Source organism: Electrona antarctica, assembly GCF_951216825.1.
Source record: "Electrona antarctica genome assembly, chromosome: 17".
Lineage (NCBI taxonomy): Eukaryota > Metazoa > Chordata > Actinopteri > Myctophiformes > Myctophidae > Electrona > Electrona antarctica.
The window spans coordinates 2,085,905-2,104,696 of record NC_136798.1 but is presented as its reverse complement, the minus strand read 5'-3'; the positions used below and the strand labels follow the sequence as shown (position 1 = coordinate 2,104,696).

The window sequence follows — 18,792 nt, the reverse complement described above, 5'->3', positions numbered from 1 at the left end:
GCGCTGGCCGTTGACTATCATTGCACGCGTTCACGTGCGCTGAAACAGCGTTCACGTGTCATGAACGTGCGCAATGATAGTCAACGGACCAGCGCGTTCATGTGTTTGGGTCCACGCTGCAATACCACATTCGGCCACTATGTCCATTTCGCCTCAGGGTTTCCTCCGGGTGCCGTCTCTATTCATATATACTCTAAGATTCACACACTGATGTCGTAGGAAAGGAAACCATACAAGGCACCAACAACATGCTCATCAGGAACAGTTGGGTTAAGTGTATTGCGCAACAGGGACGTGCACACATGGACATCAAAGGGGGCTTCAGTCCCCTGCCCTTTTCCCCATCTGTAAAACAACTGCCCTCTCCAGACCCCGAATGAATGCAGCATTTACTACATGGTGAAAGAAATGCGAAATGCCACTCCTTTCCATGCCATGCTGGAAGGCAGCATTCAGGAGAATTTCTTTTTTTTCCACCCGAAGTCTCCTGAACTTGGAACAAATTTGTTTAGAAATCCATGTCGTTACACACCGCATCAGTGCAGGGTTGCGCCCCGAAAATAGCTGATCTACAATCTCTCAACGTGTCGCAGCGCGACACGTTGAGAGCTTGTAGATCTGCTATTTTCGCTAATTTGGGCCAAAAGTGCCCTCTTAGGGGATTTCAGCCCCTGCCCCTCTCTGGACGTCCCTGTTGTTCCAAGGTCAAGGACTCAAGAAGCTCCTCTACCTCTTGAGCCACTGCCACCCCCAGGTGTGGAATGCAGTTAAATAACTTAAAGTACTGCAATCGAATTCCTCCCAACATTTATATGTTAGGCCTCACTATTGTTTCACTATACCTTCCGTATACGACCGACGTTGGATCTCTCAACTCTCAATACCAGTTTCACCTGGATTTTAAGAAGTGCCACAGAGTCCTTCCTGCGGCTTGTCCTTATAAACTTGGGTTGGCTTTATTTCCGTCTTCTTCATCGCCAATACCACCTATTGTCTCTAAGATGTTTTAATGCATGGGTCAGTTTTCATATTCCTCTGACAATTTTTCTTTAAGGAATCCAAGCTTTTGCATGGAAAGTGGTCTACTTTGAAGCCATTTTTGTGCATACACAGACTCAACATTTTATTTTGTGTTATTGTTTTTGTGAGTGTGTGTGTGTGGGGGGGGGGGCGGGGGGCTGCTTTTTAAATTGAGTGGTTTATCTGTAAATCTTAAATGATATGGCAGTGTTTAATTAAAATGTCTGTATAAACAGTTCATTTTTTATTAAATTACTTTTCCAGTGTGATTTTTGTTGATTGTTTTGTGGACAGCATGTTGTTCCACATGGACAGTTTCAGCTCAGGGTACCAATTTTATCCAATCGGGAGAGAGATAGAAACACAGGATAAACATGAGATGTGGAATAGAGAGTATGCGCATGCTTAAAGTGAATGGCACATCGAGTGGCAAAGCAACAGGCAAAGTGAGTTTAATGTTGTTTAATGCAATCAAATAGGACTTTTCTGATTGGATGTATGGGCTGTCAAGGCCAGAAAGTAGTTTTTTGCCTCTCAGTAGGCATTCCTGCATAACTTCCTGGTTTGATGATGATGTCACACGCATACCCTCTATTGGAAGACTGGGCAAATGAGGCATTGTATGCGCTAATTTGCATTTAATTCGCGACGATAAATCTGAAGATTGGATAAAGCCAGGTTCAAAATTATTGTTTCATTTTCTTGACATATTAGAGACAAAGAAAATTACAGAAGGGATTTTAGATATCTCTAATTATCACTCCATAAATCAGAAAATACTGTCAACAGGCATAAAAAAACCAATTTTCGCCATGTTTTTTAGGAATAAAATGTGATGTAAATCAGGCTATGAATGATATATCAACAATCCCTTCTGTAAATATCTGCAGGATATAGATATGAATAAAACTGGAAGGTTTGGTGTATGTATGTGCAACTGAACTGGAGATTCTTTGTCCCAAGTATGAGGAAAAACTCATTTTGAGAAAACAGACTTCAAAGATTTGTATTGTAAAATTCCAAAGCTTTTTATTTGAATCAACTATTTTGAGACACAGTATCTCATCTCTCACTTGGCAACAACAATATCATATCATAGCATCATATGAACATATCAATCTCATCAAAAACAACAATAACTGATTGTATACGGCCCATAATATTATCAATTGTTTGACCAAACATTTTTGTTTGATGAGGGGAGCAATCAGCAATCAAACACAAATGTTTGATCAAACCATGTGACTCCCATTGCGGGCTCAAGAGGTAGAGCAGGTCGTCCAATGATCCATGGGTCGGCGGTTCGAATCCCGGCTCCTCCTGGCTACATGTCGAAAGTGTCCTTGGGCAAGACACTGAACCCCAAATTGCTCCCGATGTGCTGGTTGGTACCTTGCATGGCTTCTGCCGCAATCGGTGTATGTATGTGTGTGTGAATGGGTGAATGTAATGCACATCTATGTAAAGCGCCTTGGATAAATGCGCTATATAAATGCACCATTTACCATTTTTATTTTATTTACCATTGGAAAAGCATTGTGGTGGCCCAAAAAAAACGACCAAACATTGCTTGATTGGTGTTTGGTACGTGTGAATGAGGCCCTAGAAAACACGGCCCAAATTGGCTACTACACCTAAACTTGACTTATCCATAGCTGGTGAGTTCATAACTTCATACAACAGGTGGTTATGAACCTGACTTATCCCATAGCTGGTGAGTCCATACAACAGGTGGACAACGTCAAACTGCTGGGCATCGTCCTTGACAGTCAACTATCGTGGACTGAGCATGTAAATACAACAGTCAGCAAAATGGGCAGAGGTTTTTGCAGTCACAAGAAAGTGTCAATCTTATGTTCATTCTGACATCATGGGTCAAGTTTGTAAATCATTAGTTTTGTGTCACTTGGATTATTGTTCAATCTACGTCTACAATGAATCTAGCTAAATTACAGGTTGCACAAAATAGGGCAGTCAGACTTGTTCTGGGCTGATCTATAAGAACTAGTATTGTAAATATGCACTCCAGCCTCTCGTGGCTCACTATTGAGCAAAGAATTCCCTGAAGTTTGGCCACATTTTTCTTTTGTGTTATTAAGTCAAAGATGCCTTTGTTTTTGTTTGAAGAAATGGATTATTGTCAAGATATACACACCCACAATACAAGACATGCTGTTAATGGGCATATCGCTGTATCTAGTTCAAACACAAACTCTATGAAAAAAAAACTGTAATTTATAGAGCTATAGATCTTTGGAACAAGTTAGCACTTGACATCCGTCTAACAAATAATAAATCAGCCTTTAAGAAAAAGGTAAAGAGTTATTTACTTGAATGACCAGTTGAAAGAACAACTTTAGGCTAAATATACAAGTTATTCTGTACTAGTGTTTGTTTTAATCTGTTTTATACGTAATTGAGAATTGATGTATGTTATTTAATTGTGTTTTATATACTGATATTGATGAACTGAATTAATGCAATCCATGTTTTAGTTTTCTTTCTTTTGTAATATGTTTTGTAATATGTTGTGTGTGGACCCCAGGAAGACTAGCTGACTGGGGTCACACACACACACACACACACACACACACACACACACACACACACCCTTGATCATCCAGGACAATGGAAGTTATGGAACCGATATGAAGAGTCATTAATCACAGGTAACCTAATCAACAATGAAACTACAACGATGGTCATTGGTTAACTCAGGAACCCACATTTGCATAAAGGTTGCAGCTAGAGGCGGGACCCCCAAAAAGGGGGGCGGGGCCAATCCAGCCCGAGAGCCTCATAAACTCAAAGAATCCCTGGTCTCGTTCCATTACCTTTTCTCACCTGCAGAGAGAGCTCCCCAGCATCAGAGTCTGTGGAGAAACTAGACCACCTGGACCTCCAGGACCACCCAAAGACCCTGTACTACATCTACAGCCCTCCAGGACCACCCAAAGACCCAGGTCTACATCTACAGCCCTCCAGGACCACCCAAAGACCCAGGTCTACATCTACAGCCCTCCAGGACCACCCAAAGACCCAGGTCTACATCTACAGCCCTCCAGGACCACCCAAAGACCCAGGTCTACATCTACAGCCCCTCCAGGACCACCCAAAGACCCAGGACTACATCTACAGCCCTCCAGAACCACCCAAAGACCCAGGTCTACATCTACAGCCCCTCCAGGACCACCCAAAGACCCAGGACTACATCTACAGCCCCTCCAGGACAGACTGTTTCATCAGCGAGCGTCTGAGTGGACAGCAGTCATTCTACACGGAGGAGATTCCAGGACGGACACACAGATATTGACGTTCTACAACTCAGGTCAGGTCACCTCTCTCTCTCTCTCTCTCTCTCTCTCTCTCTCTCTCTCTCTCTCTCTCTCCAACCAGAGATAATATTCAATGTCATGAAGGGATTTACATTCATGTCTAATGTTAGTTTTATGATCCATGATATAATGTGGATTTGTTTTGATGTTTATGTTGAAAGTGGTTGATTTTTTAAAAATGCCTTGGAATAAGTGACTGCGGTCTGAAATTGAAATGAAATGTCTGTGTTAATTTTAGGAGTTTAAATGTAATTTCCAACTCTAGTTGGAGGCGACGTTTTTGATTGATTGATTGAAATATGTATTAACAGTTTGCAGAATTACAGTACATTTCAAGCACAAACTCAATACAAAGGCTGTTAACTGTGAGTGGACGACCCAATTAAGCATTACACTTGTTTACAAGAGGGTCCACCATGTTCAATTCATCAAAACATTTAGAGACGTACAAATAGACACTTCTATAAAGACAAAGCTGAAATGCTGAAATGTCCCTCATGTGAGGCTTTTCTTGTCCGCTAGAAAAAACCCTCTATGTTTCACCTCAGGATATTTGACTTCCTTCAGCTTTATTGTTACACAAATATCAATGCTAAGAAACTATTACTGTTACTATGAATGCTACAACCACTACTACTAGTATTACTACTATTGATACTCATAATGTTACTGTTGTTGTTTTGTCTTAGTAGTATTCCTCTGGTGTAACGACAGCCTCAGAGAACATTCCAGATCAGGTGTGTGAGCGGCAAACCAAATGGCTTCAAGTTTGACTGATGTTCAGGAAGAGGAGCTGACCGGCCGTGAGTTTCACCTGTCCCCCGGTTGGCATTTCATCCGTTCTGATGACGTCCTGGGTTCTGAGGGCTTCAGGTCAGGGTATCACAGCTGGGATGTTCATGTTGGACACAATCAGCGCTGGTCACTAGGTGTGTGTGAGGAGGTTTCCTGGAGGACTGGACTGTATGGACACCTTCGATGCTGGTTCATAGAGTTCTATGAGGATGAATACAGAGCAGTTTTCTCTGCACGGCTTGGATCTGATGAGCATGAGGAGACATCAGACTCTGACGAGGGCATATCAGAACCTCAGAGGTTCGAAGATCGGACTGTTCTCTCAGTGAATCAGAAACCCCAAAGGATCAGAGTCCAGCTGGACTGGGACAGAGGACAGCTGTCCTTCTCTGATCCTGACTCTAACACGCACCTGCACACCTTCACATACACCTTCACTCACACACTGTTTCCATGCATGTATAATGGGGATTATAATGCTGACGGTGGCATGTATCTGAAGATGTTACAAGGACCTATGGAACAGAAGGTCCAGGAATCACTGAAGCCTTTAAAGAAGAAACTGAAGCTCTTTGATAAAGTTAAAACAAATTACTACATAACAGAAAACCACATGAAGGTTCAGGCCAGGAACACAGAGACGCAGATCAAGGAACAGTTTGAGAATCTCCGCCGGTTCCTACAGGAGGAAGAGGAGGCCAGGATGGCCGCTCTGCGGGAGGAAGAGGCTCAGAAGAGTCAGGAGATGAAGGAGAGGATTGAGGCTCTGAGCAGAGAAATGGAAACCCTCTCCAACGCAATACAAGCTGCCGAGGACCAGCTGAGAGCCGACGACCACGTCTCATTCCTGCAGAACTACAAGACCACCATGGAGGGAGTCCTGCAGCTCACCCTGCAAGACCCAGCGCCGCTCTCAGGAGGAGCGCTGATAGACCAGGCCAAACACCTGAAGAACCTGACCTTCAGAGTCTGGGACAAGATGAAGGACATTGTCTCCTACACTCCTGTCGTCCTGGACCCCAACACTGCTGGTCTTGATCTCATGCTGTCTGATGATCTGACCAGTGTGAGATGGGGAGGAGAGGAGGAGCTTCCTGACAACCCAGAGAGGTTTCAGTGGTGCAGTGTCCAGGGTTCTGAGGGCTTTGACTCAGGGTCTCACAGCTGGGATGTTGAGGTTGGAGACAATACATGCTGGGTGGTAGGTGTGTGTGAGGAGTCGTACGGGAGGGAGGGAGACACAGGGAGAGGAGGCTGGAGAATAGAGTTCTGTGATGATGAATACACAGCATACTCCTCCTCATCAGGACGTGCTGATGCTTATCAGAGCACTGTTCTCTCAGTGAATCAGACACCCTGGAGGATCAGAGTCCAGCTGGACTGGGACAGAGGACAGCTGTCCTTCTCTGATCCTGACTCTAACACACACCTGCACACCTTCACACACACCTTCACTGAGACACTGTTTCCGTACATTCATGATGATGATGATGGTCCGTCTCTGAAGATGTTACCAGGGAAGATCTGTGTCACTCTGGAAAACCACAGTTAGAACGTCTGGCGTCCAATAAGAGAATAAATCCCACCTGTGTGAAGTGAGGGGCGCTCTCATCATCATCACACATCATCTCATTCCGGCCAATCACAATCTGCGTCCTCACTTAATCACCCACCCTCCCCACTCTGTATACATAGTGTTCTATTTTTGAGTGGTGTAAACCACTCCAACAACTGGCTTTGTTAGTTTACGTGTCCACGTGTCCACGTGTTTGTTCGTACCAGAAAAATGAGCATGGTTGCTATGGTCACTCAGTTCACACGGGTGTGATTTCATTACGTCAGACATTACGTCAGACCACAGCTGATCAGGCTATATAATACCTTACACCACTCAGTATGTTTGTGTACCTGTACGTGTCCGTGCACAGGTGAGCATGGTTACCATGGTCACTGACATTACGTCAGACCACAGCTGATCAGGCTATATAAGACCTTGCACCACTCAGTTCACACGGGTGTGATTTTTGTTGTTATTGATGATATTGAATTTTGTCGTTATTCTTCATGTCCATGCTATACTGTTCCCTGGTTTTGCCGTACCTAAACTACTGTACAGAGGTTTGGGGGAATACTTCACTTAATGCAATAACTATACTTCAAAAACGAGCTATAAGAATTATACATAATGCTGGATATAGAGATCACACTAATATATTATTTTTAAACTCATATCTTTTAAAATTCATGGATATAATAGAATATAAAACTGCCCTTATAATGTACAAAGCAAGGAATAATCAACTCCCTGGAAATATTCAGGTGATGTTCTCTGATAGAGAGGGGGGCTATAATTTAAGGGGGGAACTAAATCTAAAAACTAGAGTGGCTCGGACAACACTAAAATCATTTTGTATTTCAATATGTGGAGTAAAACTATGGAACAGTATGCATGTGGAACTCAAGCAATGCTCAAGTGTGAACCAGTTAAAAAAAAGATATAAAGAATGCATTATTATGAGGTATAGAGAGGAAGAGTTAGTTAGATAATTGTACTTGTATGTAGATAGGTATATATATAATATGCCAAATGTATGTATTATATGAAATATATAAAGTATTTTGTATTGATAATACGATATATAGAATTGAATACATTATAGAGCATATACATGTTTATAAATATATATGGCTTACACTATTACATTATTTAATTATGCAATTAATTTCTCTGTTATGAATTATTTTATTTAGTTTATACCATGTTGGTACTTATGTATGACGTCAAGTGATGACGCTGAAATTAAGTTATTAAGGGGTAGGGTTATATAAGTTTGTTACTTCTCCCTACTCCTTTCCGAACATATAACAAAGTAAAAAATAAAGAAAAAAAGAATTATACTTGCAGCCAGTGAGGCTTGGTTTTTTTGTTGTTGTTGTTTTTGTTTTGGGAATATTATTTTATTTGTTCTATATTGAACTTATTTTAATTCTTGACTTTTGTCTAATTTTTATTTTATCATGTTCGGAATAAAGTTTTTCATTCATTCATTCATCTCATGTCTATGAATCATTGGGCCTAAATGAAAACAAGACCACTTGTCTTATTCCTTTTTGGAATAAGACAGGTGTTTGACTGTAGGCTCTGTTGCTGTTTTACTTTTTACATTTATGTCTAATAAAGTATTCAATCAGTCAAAAACAAAGAAAGGTGTGCTCAGTCTAGCTAGCTCATATCTACGCGGCTACGCCAGGTTATAGATGACTGATGTCATCTATAATTTAACATATCTATGACATATGACTCCATATTTGGGTAAGGTTTCAGCCTGATCCGACCCACATTGACTAATATAGAATTTAAGTCACCGCTCTCTCCAAGGCTTACATTTTTGTTAACCCAAACGTTTTTGTTAACTTATGTTTGCAAAGTTGATCTGAGCTTACCGCCATTTACTAGTTTCACCTTACGTAATTTCTTACAAATATAAAAAGCCCAATAAGTCCTTTTATCTCTTGTTTTGATGCATCAGCTGGAAATATGCCACCGGATCAAGGCAGTTACAGGGGTGCAGAAAGCCAAAATCCATCTGGTCTTCTCATCTCTGTCATAAGGACTTTGTCCAGCATTGATGACTTGCAGGTCAGGGAGACAGAGAAGGGCCGTCTGGAAGAAGCGTTTGAGAAGTGTGACAGGGATCTGAATGAGAAGATCGTACAGCATTATGCCGAGCTGACCACCGCCATCAAGACCTACCAGAGCATCACTGAGCGAATCACCAGCTCCCACAACAAGGTCAAACAGGTGAAAGAGAATCTTCTGTCTTGTAAGACGCTGCTCCGTTGCAAGAGGGATGAGCTCAAGAAGCTGTGGGTTGAAGGCATAGAGCACAAGCATGTTCTACAACTCCTCGATGAGATGGAGAGCATCAGGAAGGTTCCCCAGAGGCTTGAGGCCTACATGACCAGCAAGGACTACCTTAATGCTACTGATATGCTGGTGTCGGCGGTCGAGTCCCTGGAGGGGCCCCTACTGCACGTGAAGGGTCTGGGAGACCTGCGTCTGGAACTTCACAGGAAGAAGATCAACATCCACATGGTCCTCATTGATGAACTCCACAAACACCTCTATATCAAGTCTACAGGTCACCTGGGACATAAGAACAAGGCCGAGAATTCTGCTCGCGTACCCGCCTCTGCAGTGAAAGACACGACTCCTATGCCTATTTTTGACATCAACCCAATGTCCAAAACCGACAGTGTGCGTGAGATGCAGCAGGAGACACGGGACCACAACCAGACAGCCCTTCACGAGGTCCAAACCGACAGTGTGCGTGAGATGCAGCAGGAGACACGGGACCACAACCAGACAGCCCTTCACGAGGTCCATCCGGAAGACAACAGTGCCGAGTTCATGGGAATCCTCATTAAGGCTCTAGCCAAGCTGAAGAAGATCCCGGAGACCATCAATGCCACCGTGGAGCGACTGGAGCCCGAATTGAAACAGATCCTGAAGATGTCCACCACCCAGGTAGCTGAACATTCCCATCAGAGAGGAGATACTGTGACGACGCGGGAGAACCAACCCAATCTGCTTCTGGAACTGCTGGAGCTGTTGTTTGATAAGTTCAAGGCGGTGGCTCTGGCTCACAGTGTGGTGCTGGCCCACCTGCATCAGATCATGGTGCAGTGTCCTGGCGGGGCCCGTGAGGACATTAAGCTATATGAGCTGTCTGACGTCTCTGCCAAGATACAGACAGTGCTTCAGGTTCTGCTTATGGACTACCTGGATGTGAAGAACCGCCGCGCTGCCAGTGAGCCCTTAGCCCAACTCTCCCACGCAGGTACTGGCAAGAAGAAAACCCAGCGTGCCAAATTCTTCAGGTTTGAGTCATCATCTCACGCCATCAGCTCGAGAGAACAGAAGAGGGAACTTTACAGCAAGAGTGAGGAGCTACAAGGCAGAGCAGATGACAACCTGATCGAAGAGGAGACTACGTTTGTGAGTAAACCAGGGGCCAGGAACATCACAGTCATCTTCCAGCCTCTTCTCAGGTTCATTCAGGAGATTGAGTTGATGTCCTGTGACTTGGGACCAGGCCAGGCCAAGCAGTACCAGCTCAGAACCTTCCTTACTCACTACATGAACACCTTCCTCAACCAGGTGCGAACTGAAATCAACAAGGAGATGGCGGCAGTTAGCCTGGCCAGCTTCGACACCATGACGCTTCTGGGGGTTCAGAGACCTCTGCTACAGAGCACTGTAGTGGTGGAGAAGTCCATCCAGGACCTTGTGGGTCTGATGCAGGACCTTAGTACATACTCCAACCAGTTCCTAGAGATAGTCTGTGACAAGCTCAACCAGTACAAGGACATCTGCAACACTGCCTACAGGGGTATAGTCCAGCGTGGGAAGCTGACCATCAGTGCTTTCTGGTCCACAGATGAAGACTTCAGGCTTTTGCTGCAGTCTCTCCCGAATTGGGTCAACATGACCCAGCCCAGACGGACCCAACACAATAAAGACCAGGAGTTCCTCAGAGTGTCACTTGTCAAGGAGGCAGAGGTGCTGACGTGTAACCTCGCTGACAAGTTGATAACCCAGAATGAGATCCTGCATGATGTCAGTGACCTCAAGGCTCTGGCCAACCTCCACGAGAGCATGGAGTGGATCTCTGGGCGACTCAAGACGCTCTCCACCCTGAACCACACGACCAGTGTGTCTCCAGGCCAGGCCGACCAGGTGTACAGTGAGACGCTCTCCACCCTGAACCACACAACCAGTGTGTCTCCAGGCCAGGCCGACCAGGTGTACAGTGAGACGCTCTCCACCCTGAACCACACGACCAGTGTGTCTCCAGGCCAGGCCGACCAGGTGTACAGTGAGACGCTCTCCACCCTGAACCACACAACCAGTGTGTCTCCAGGCCAGGCCGACCAGGTGTACAGTGAGACGCTCTCCACCCTGAACCACACGACCAGTGTGTCTCCAGGCCAGGCCAACCAGGTGTACAGTGAGACGTTCTCCACCCTGAACCACACAACCAGTGTGTCTCCAGGCCAGGCCGACCAGGTGTACAGTGAGACGCTCTCCACCCTGAACCACACGACCAGTGTGTCTCCAGGCCAGGCCAACCAGGTGTACAACTACAGTGAGACCGAGTACAGCAGAGAGCAGCTCCTTCAAACCCTTAGTGACATTTCGAGAGGTTTCCAGGACGCCGCCGATCGCTGCCTCCTGGTGCTTCACCTGGAGGTCAGAATCCATTGTTTCCATTACCTGATCCCGATCGCCAAGCAGGGCAACTACGACATCATGGCCAACGTCGTGCAGAGCACGGACTGTGACCCCCTGGTGGTCAAGCTCAACAAAGACATCTCGGCCATTGCAGAGGCCATGAGTACAGCTCTGCAACAACATAAGTTCCAGTATGTCTTTGAAGGTCTGGGAAATCTCATCTCCTGTATCCTCATCAACGAGGCTCAGTACTTCAAGAGGATCAGTAGATCCGGCATCAATAAGATGTGCAGGAACATCGTTGTCCTCCGACAGAACCTGGCCAACATCCCCATAACCAGAGAGGCGGATCTCCACTCTGCCAAACAGTACTACGAGATGTTGTACAACACGGCAGACGAGATGCTGAACCTGGTGGCGGATCAGGGCGTTCGCTACGCGGAGCCAGAGTACATCAATGCTCTGCTGCTGCTCCAGCGCAGCCAGATAGGTGTGGGTGACCCGGGTACCCAGAATATCCGTCTGCAGCAGCTGAAGGACATTATCCATGTGGAGGCGACCATCAAACAGGCCACCAAAGACAACAAGAACGATCAGTGCGTGTCGCTCAGCCTGCGCCATCCCCCCTCTCGGAGAATGAGCTTTTCCTCCAAAGCACGGTCTTTCCTTTCAAAGACCCCCAGCAGAAGGAATACGTAAAACCTCTTTGATTGATTGATTGAAATATTTATTAACAGTTTGCAGAATTACAGTACATTTCAAGCACAACTCAATAAAAAGACTGTTAACTGTGAGTGGACGACCCAATAAAGCATTACACTTGTTTACAAGAGGGGTCCACCTTGTTCAATTCATCAAAACATTTAGAGACGTACAAATAGACACTTCTATATAGTCAATGAACAGAACAGAACAGAACAGAACAGAACAGAACAGAACAGAAAAGGAATTCATCATCATTAATTTTGCATATACTCCCTTCTGGAGCCCGAGATCACCAGATGGACTCGGGGGTAAAGCGGGGCCAAAGTCAGAAACATCATGCCCTGTCAAGAATTTGAGAAAACATATGGGCACATACATTGTTCATTAATAACATTAAACTATGTTAATAATAATATAATATCTATTAATTCATGAATCCTGTATGTTTCTGTGCGTCTGTCAGTCCCTGGCTTAACCTGGGTGCTGTCCGACCAACGGACTCAAACTTGGCGTGTGTGTCCCATATGACCCGGGGGTTTGTACTAGGGATGCACCGAAAGGGAAATTCGTGGCCGAAACCGAATACCGAATATAGGAAACAGTTGGCCTAAAACCGAATATCGAATATCAGAACTAATAATAATATATAATTATATAATAATTAATATTATATATCTTTTTTCCTACCATTGCTGTCATGGCCTTACCTTAAAGCTACCTGATTTATGGCAAAATAAATGGTTATGGAAAAACTTTACTTAAATAATAATCACTATTATGGGTCCATAAAACATTTATTCAGCTCGTTTGAATACATTAATTGCATACACTATTCGGTGATATATTTTCTGCCTATTCAGGCCGAAACCAAATAGGCCGAAAATGCATTTTCAAATATTTTCTGCGGCCGAATATTCGGTGCATCCTAGTGATGCACCGAATATTCGGTGCATCCTAGTGATGCACCGAATATTCGGCCGCAGAAAATATTTGATAATACTGGGTGGCAGTTTGATCAGACCGACAGTTTACGGCAACCAAAACAACACAAATGTCTGCACGTGTCTGTGGTCTGGAGAGTATTCACCGAATCTCTGCATGTTTGGGAGGCTTGGTGTGCACTGGGCACACACCTGTTACCTATATGGCCATACCCGAACATTTCGGCTCAACCGATTGGCTGAGGTTAGCGTCACGTTTGTGCCTCTATACGCCAATATCAGTGGCCTGGCGCTAAAGTGAGAAACAGCCTGAACCACAACCAAACCACACCTACAGCCATTATGTCAGATAAAGGAGTATAACGGGCAGCCTGAACCACAACCAAACCACACCTACAGCCATGATGTCAGATAAAGGAGTATAACGGGCAGCCTGAACCACAGCCAAACCACACCTACAGCCATTATGTCAGATAAAGGAGTATAACAGCCTGAACCACAGCCAAACCACACCTACAGCCATTATGTCAGATAAAGGAGTATAACAGCCTGAACCACAACCAAACCACACCTACAACCATTATGTCAGATAAAGGAGTATAACGGGCAGCCTGAACCACAGCCAAACCACACCTACAACCATGATGTCAGATAAAGGAGTATAACGGGCAGCCTGAACCACAACCAAACCACACCTACAGCCATGATGTCAGATAAAGGAGTATAACGGGCAGCCTGAACCACAACCAAACCACACCTACAGCCATTATGTCAGATAAAGGAGTATAACGGGCAGCCTGAACCACAGCCAAACCACACCTACAGCCATGATGTCAGATAAAGGAGTATAACGGACAGTCTGAACCACAACCAAACCACACCTACAGCCATGATGTCAGATAAAGGAGTATAACGGGCAGCCTGAACCACAACCAAACCACACCACAACCATTATGTCAGATAAAGGAGTATAACGGGCAGCCTGAACCACAACCAAACCACACCTACAGCCATGATGTCAGATAAAGGAGTATAACGGGCAGCCTGAACCACAACCAAACCACACCTACAGCCATGATGTCAGATAAAGGAGTATAACGGGCAGCCTGAACCACAACCAAACCACACCTACAGCCATGATGTCAGATAAAGGAGTATAACGGCCTGAACCACAACCAAACCACACCTACAGCCATGATGTCAGATAAAGGAGTATAACGGGCAGCCTGAACCACAACCAAACCACACCACAACCATTATGTCAGATAAAGGAGTATAACGGGCAGCCTGAACCACAACCAAACCACACCTACAGCCATGATGTCAGATAAAGGAGTATAACGGGCAGCCTGAACCACAACCAAACCACACCTACAGCCATGATGTCAGATAAAGGAGTATAACGGGCAGCCTGAACCACAACCAAACCACACCTACAGCCATGATGTCAGATAAAGGAGTATAACGGCCTGAACCACAACCAAACCACACCTACAGCCATTATGTCAGATAAAGGAGTATAACGGGCAGCCTGAACCACAACCAAACCACACCACAACCATTATGTCAGATAAAGGAGTATAACGGACAGCCTGAACCACAACCAAACCACACCTACAGCCATTATGTCAGATAAAGGAGTATAACGGACAGCCTGAACCACAACCAAACCACACCTACAGCCATTATGTCAGATAAAGGAGTATAACGGACAGCCTGAACCACAACCAAACCACACCTACAGCCATGATGTCAGATAAAGGAGTATAACGGCCTGAACCACAACCAAACCACACCTACAGCCATGATGTCAGATAAAGGAGTATAACGGGCAGCCTGAACCACAACCAAACCACACCACAACCATTATGTCAGATAAAGGAGTATAACGGGCAGCCTGAACCACAACCAAACCACACCTACAGCCATGATGTCAGATAAAGGAGTATAACAGCCTGAACCACAACCAAACCACACCTACAGCCATGATGTCAGATAAAGGAGTATAACGGGCAGCCTGAACCACAACCAAACCACACCTACAGCCATTATGTCAGATAAAGGAGTATAACGGGCAGCCTGAACCACAACCAAACCACACCTACAGCCATTATGTCAGATAAAGGAGTATAACGGGCAGCCTGAACCACAACCAAACCACACCTCCAACCATTATGTCAGATAAAGGAGTATAACGGGCAGCCTGAACCACAACCAAACCACACCTACAGCCATTATGTCAGATAAAGGAGTATAACAGCCTGAACCACAACCAAACCACACCTACAGCCATGATGTCAGATAAAGGAGTATAACGGGCAGCCTGAACCACAACCAAACCACACCTCCAACCATTATGTCAGATAAAGGAGTATAACAGCCTGAACCACAACCAAACCACACCTACAGCCATGATGTCAGATAAAGGAGTATAACGGGCAGCCTGAACCACAACCAAACCACACCTACAGCCATTATGTCAGATAAAGGAGTATAACGGCATGTGATCCCATCCTGCATGGTGGGGCCTCATGCATGTGATCTCATCCTGCATGGTGGGGCCTCATGTGATCCCATCCTGCATGGTGGGGCCTCATGCATGTGATCTCATCCTGCATGGTGGGGCCTCATGTGATCTCATCCTGCATGGTGGGGCCTCATGTGATCTCATCCTGCATGGTGGGGCCTCATGTGATCTCATCCTGCATGGTGGGGCCTCATGCATGTGATCCCATCCTGCATGGTGGGGCCTCATGGTGATCTCATCCTGCATGGTGGGGCCTCATGTGATCTCATCCTGCATGGTGGGGCCTCATGTGATCTCATCCTGCATGGTGGGGCCTCATGCATGTGATCCCATCCTGCATGGTGGGGCCTCATGCATGTGATCCCATCCTGCATGGTGGGGCCTCATGGTGATCTCATCCTGCATGGTGGGGCCTCATGTGATCTCATCCTGCATGGTGGGGCCTCATGGTGATCTCATCCTGCATGGTGGGGCCTCATGTGATCTCATCCTGCATGGTGGGGCCTCATGTGATCTCATCCTGCATGGTGGGGCCTCATGCATGTGATCTCATCCTGCATGGTGGGGCCTCATGCATGTGATCTCATCCTGCATGGTGGGGCCTCATGCATGTGATCCCATCCTGCATGGTGGGGCCTCATGCATGTGATCTCATCCTGCATGGTGGGGCCTCATGTGATCTCATCCTGCATGGTGGGGCCTCATGTGATCTCATCCTGCATGGTGGGGCCTCATGCATGTGATCTCATCCTGCATGGTGGGGCCTCATGTGATCTCATCCTGCATGGTGGGGCCTCATGCATGTGATCCCATCCTGCATGGTGGGGCCTCATGCATGTGATCTCATCCTGCATGGTGGGGCCTCATGCATGTGATCTCATCCTGCATGGTGGGGCCTCATGCATGTGATCTCATCCTGCATGGTGGGGCCTCATGTGATCCCATCCTGCATGGTGGGGCCTCATGTGATCTCATCCTGCATGGTGGGGCCTCATGTGATCTCATCCTGCATGGTGGGGCCTCATGCATGTGATCTCATCCTGCATGGTGGGGCCTCATGCATGTGATCCCATCCTGCATGGTGGGGCCTCATGGTGATCTCATCCTGCATGGTGGGGCCTCATGGTGATCTCATCCTGCATGGTGGGGCCTCATGCATGTGATCTCATCCTGCATGGTGGGGCCTCATGCATGTGATCCCATCCTGCATGGTGGGGCCTCGTGTGATCTCATCCTGCATGGTGGGGCCTCATGCATGTGATCCCATCCTGCATGGTGGGGCCTCATGCATGTGATCTCATCCTGCATGGTGGGGCCTCGTGTGATCTCATCCTGCATGGTGGGGCCTCATGCATGTGATCCCATCCTGCATGGTGGGGCCTCGTGTGATCTCATCCTGCATGGTGGGGCCTCATGTGATCTCATCCTGCATGGTGGGGCCTCATGCATGTGATCTCATCCTGCATGGTGGGGCCTCATGCATGTGATCCCATCCTGCATGGTGGGGCCTCATGTGATCTCATCCTGCATGGTGGGGCCTCATGCATGTGATCCCATCCTGCATGGTGGGGCCTCATGTGATCTCATCCTGCATGGTGGGGCCTCATGGTGATCTCATCCTGCATGGTGGGGCCTCATGCATGTGATCCCATCCTGCATGGTGGGGCCTCATGGTGATCCCATCCTGCATGGTGGGGCCTCATGCATGTGATCTCATCCTGCATGGTGGGGCCTCATGGTGATCTCATCCTGCATGGTGGGGCCTCATGCATGTGATCCCATCCTGCATGGTGGGGCCTCATGGTGATCCCATCCTGCATGGTGGGGCCTCATGTGATCTCATCCTGCATGGTGGGGCCTCATGCATGTGATCCCATCCTGCATGGTGGGGCCTCATGTGATCTCATCCTGCATGGTGGGGCCTCATGCATGTGATCCCATCCTGCATGGTGGGGCCTCATGCATGTGATCTCATCCTGCATGGTGGGGCCTCATGCATGTGATCCCATCCTGCATGGTGGGGCCTCATGTGATCTCATCCTGCATGGTGGGGCCTCATGCATGTGATCCCATCCTGCATGGTGGGGCCTCATGTGATCTCATCCTGCATGGTGGGGCCTCATGCATGTGATCCCATCCTGCATGGTGGGGCCTCATGCATGTGATCCCATCCTGCATGGTGGGGCCTCATGCATGTGATCCCATCCTGCATGGTGGGGCCTCATGCATGTGATCCCATCCTGCATGGTGGGGCCTCATGCATGTGATCTCATCCTGCATGGTGGGGCCTCATGCATGTGATCCCATCCTGCATGGTGGGGCCTCATGTGATCTCATCCTGCATGGTGGGGCCTCATGCATGTGATCCCATCCTGCATGGTGGGGCCTCATGTGATCTCATCCTGCATGGTGGGGCCTCATGCATGTGATCCCATCCTGCATGGTGGGGCCTCATGCATGTGATCTCATCCTGCATGGTGGGGCCTCATGTGATCTCATCCTGCATGGTGGGGCCTCATGGTGATCTCATCCTGCATGGTGGGGCCTCATGGTGATCCCATCCTGCATGGTGGGGCCTCATGCATGTGATCCCATCCTGCATGGTGGGGCCTCATGTGATCTCATCCTGCATGGTGGGGCCTCATGGTGATCCCATCCTGCATGGTGGGGCCTCATGCATGTGATCCCATCCTGCATGGTGGGGCCTCATGGTGATCTCATCCTGCATGGTGGGGCCTCATGCATGTGATCCCATCCTGCATGGTGGGGCCTCATGTGATCTCATCCTGCATGGTGGGGCCTCATGCATGTGATCCCATCCTGCATGGTGGGGCCTCATGCATGTGATCCCATCCTGCATGGTGGGGCCTCATGCATGTGATCCCATCCTGCATGGTGGGGCCTCATGTGATCTCATCCTGCATGGTGGGGCCTCATGCATGTGATCCCATCCTGCATGGTGGGGCCTCATGTGATCTCATCCTGCATGGTGGGGCCTCATGTGATCCCATCCTGCATGGTGGGGCCTCATGTGATCCCATCCTGCATGGTGGGGCCTCATGGTGATCTCATCCTGCATGGTGGGGCCTCATGGTGATCCCATCCTGCATGGTGGGGCCTCATGTGATCTCATCCTGCATGGTGGGGCCTCATGTGATCTCATCCTGCATGGTGGGGCCTCATGCATGTGATCCCATCCTGCATGGTGGGGCCTCATGCATGTGATCCCATCCT

At 47.1% G+C, this 18,792-nt stretch overlaps 2 protein-coding genes and 1 long non-coding RNA gene across 3 annotated transcripts; 2 read left to right on the top strand and 1 right to left on the bottom strand.

Moving 5' to 3' along the window:
* Positions 1 to 104: 104 nt before the first annotated feature.
* Positions 105 to 1,222, bottom strand: LOC306940487. The gene is made up of 2 exons (XR_013792026.1): positions 602 to 1,222; positions 105 to 564 (listed from the first exon to the last, which is right to left on the bottom strand). It is a non-coding gene; the product is annotated as an uncharacterized lncRNA (long non-coding RNA).
* A 3,890-nt stretch (positions 1,223 to 5,112) lies between these two features.
* On the top strand, positions 5,113 to 6,747 carry LOC306940558 (uncharacterized protein; the record flags this gene model as incomplete). The annotated part of the gene is made up of 1 exon (XM_079525654.1): positions 5,113 to 6,747. One exon carries the CDS (start codon positions 5,113 to 5,115, stop codon positions 6,700 to 6,702), a length of 1,590 nt encoding a protein of 529 aa, XP_079381780.1. The 3' UTR covers positions 6,703 to 6,747.
* Positions 6,748 to 8,688: 1,941 nt separating this feature from the next.
* On the top strand, positions 8,689 to 12,084 carry LOC306940557 (exocyst complex component 4-like; the record flags this gene model as incomplete). Its single annotated transcript, XM_079525653.1, has 2 exons — positions 8,689 to 10,864; positions 11,273 to 12,084. 2 exons carry the CDS (start codon positions 8,689 to 8,691, stop codon positions 12,082 to 12,084), a joined length of 2,988 nt encoding a protein of 995 aa, XP_079381779.1.
* Positions 12,085 to 18,792: the final 6,708 nt, after the last annotated feature.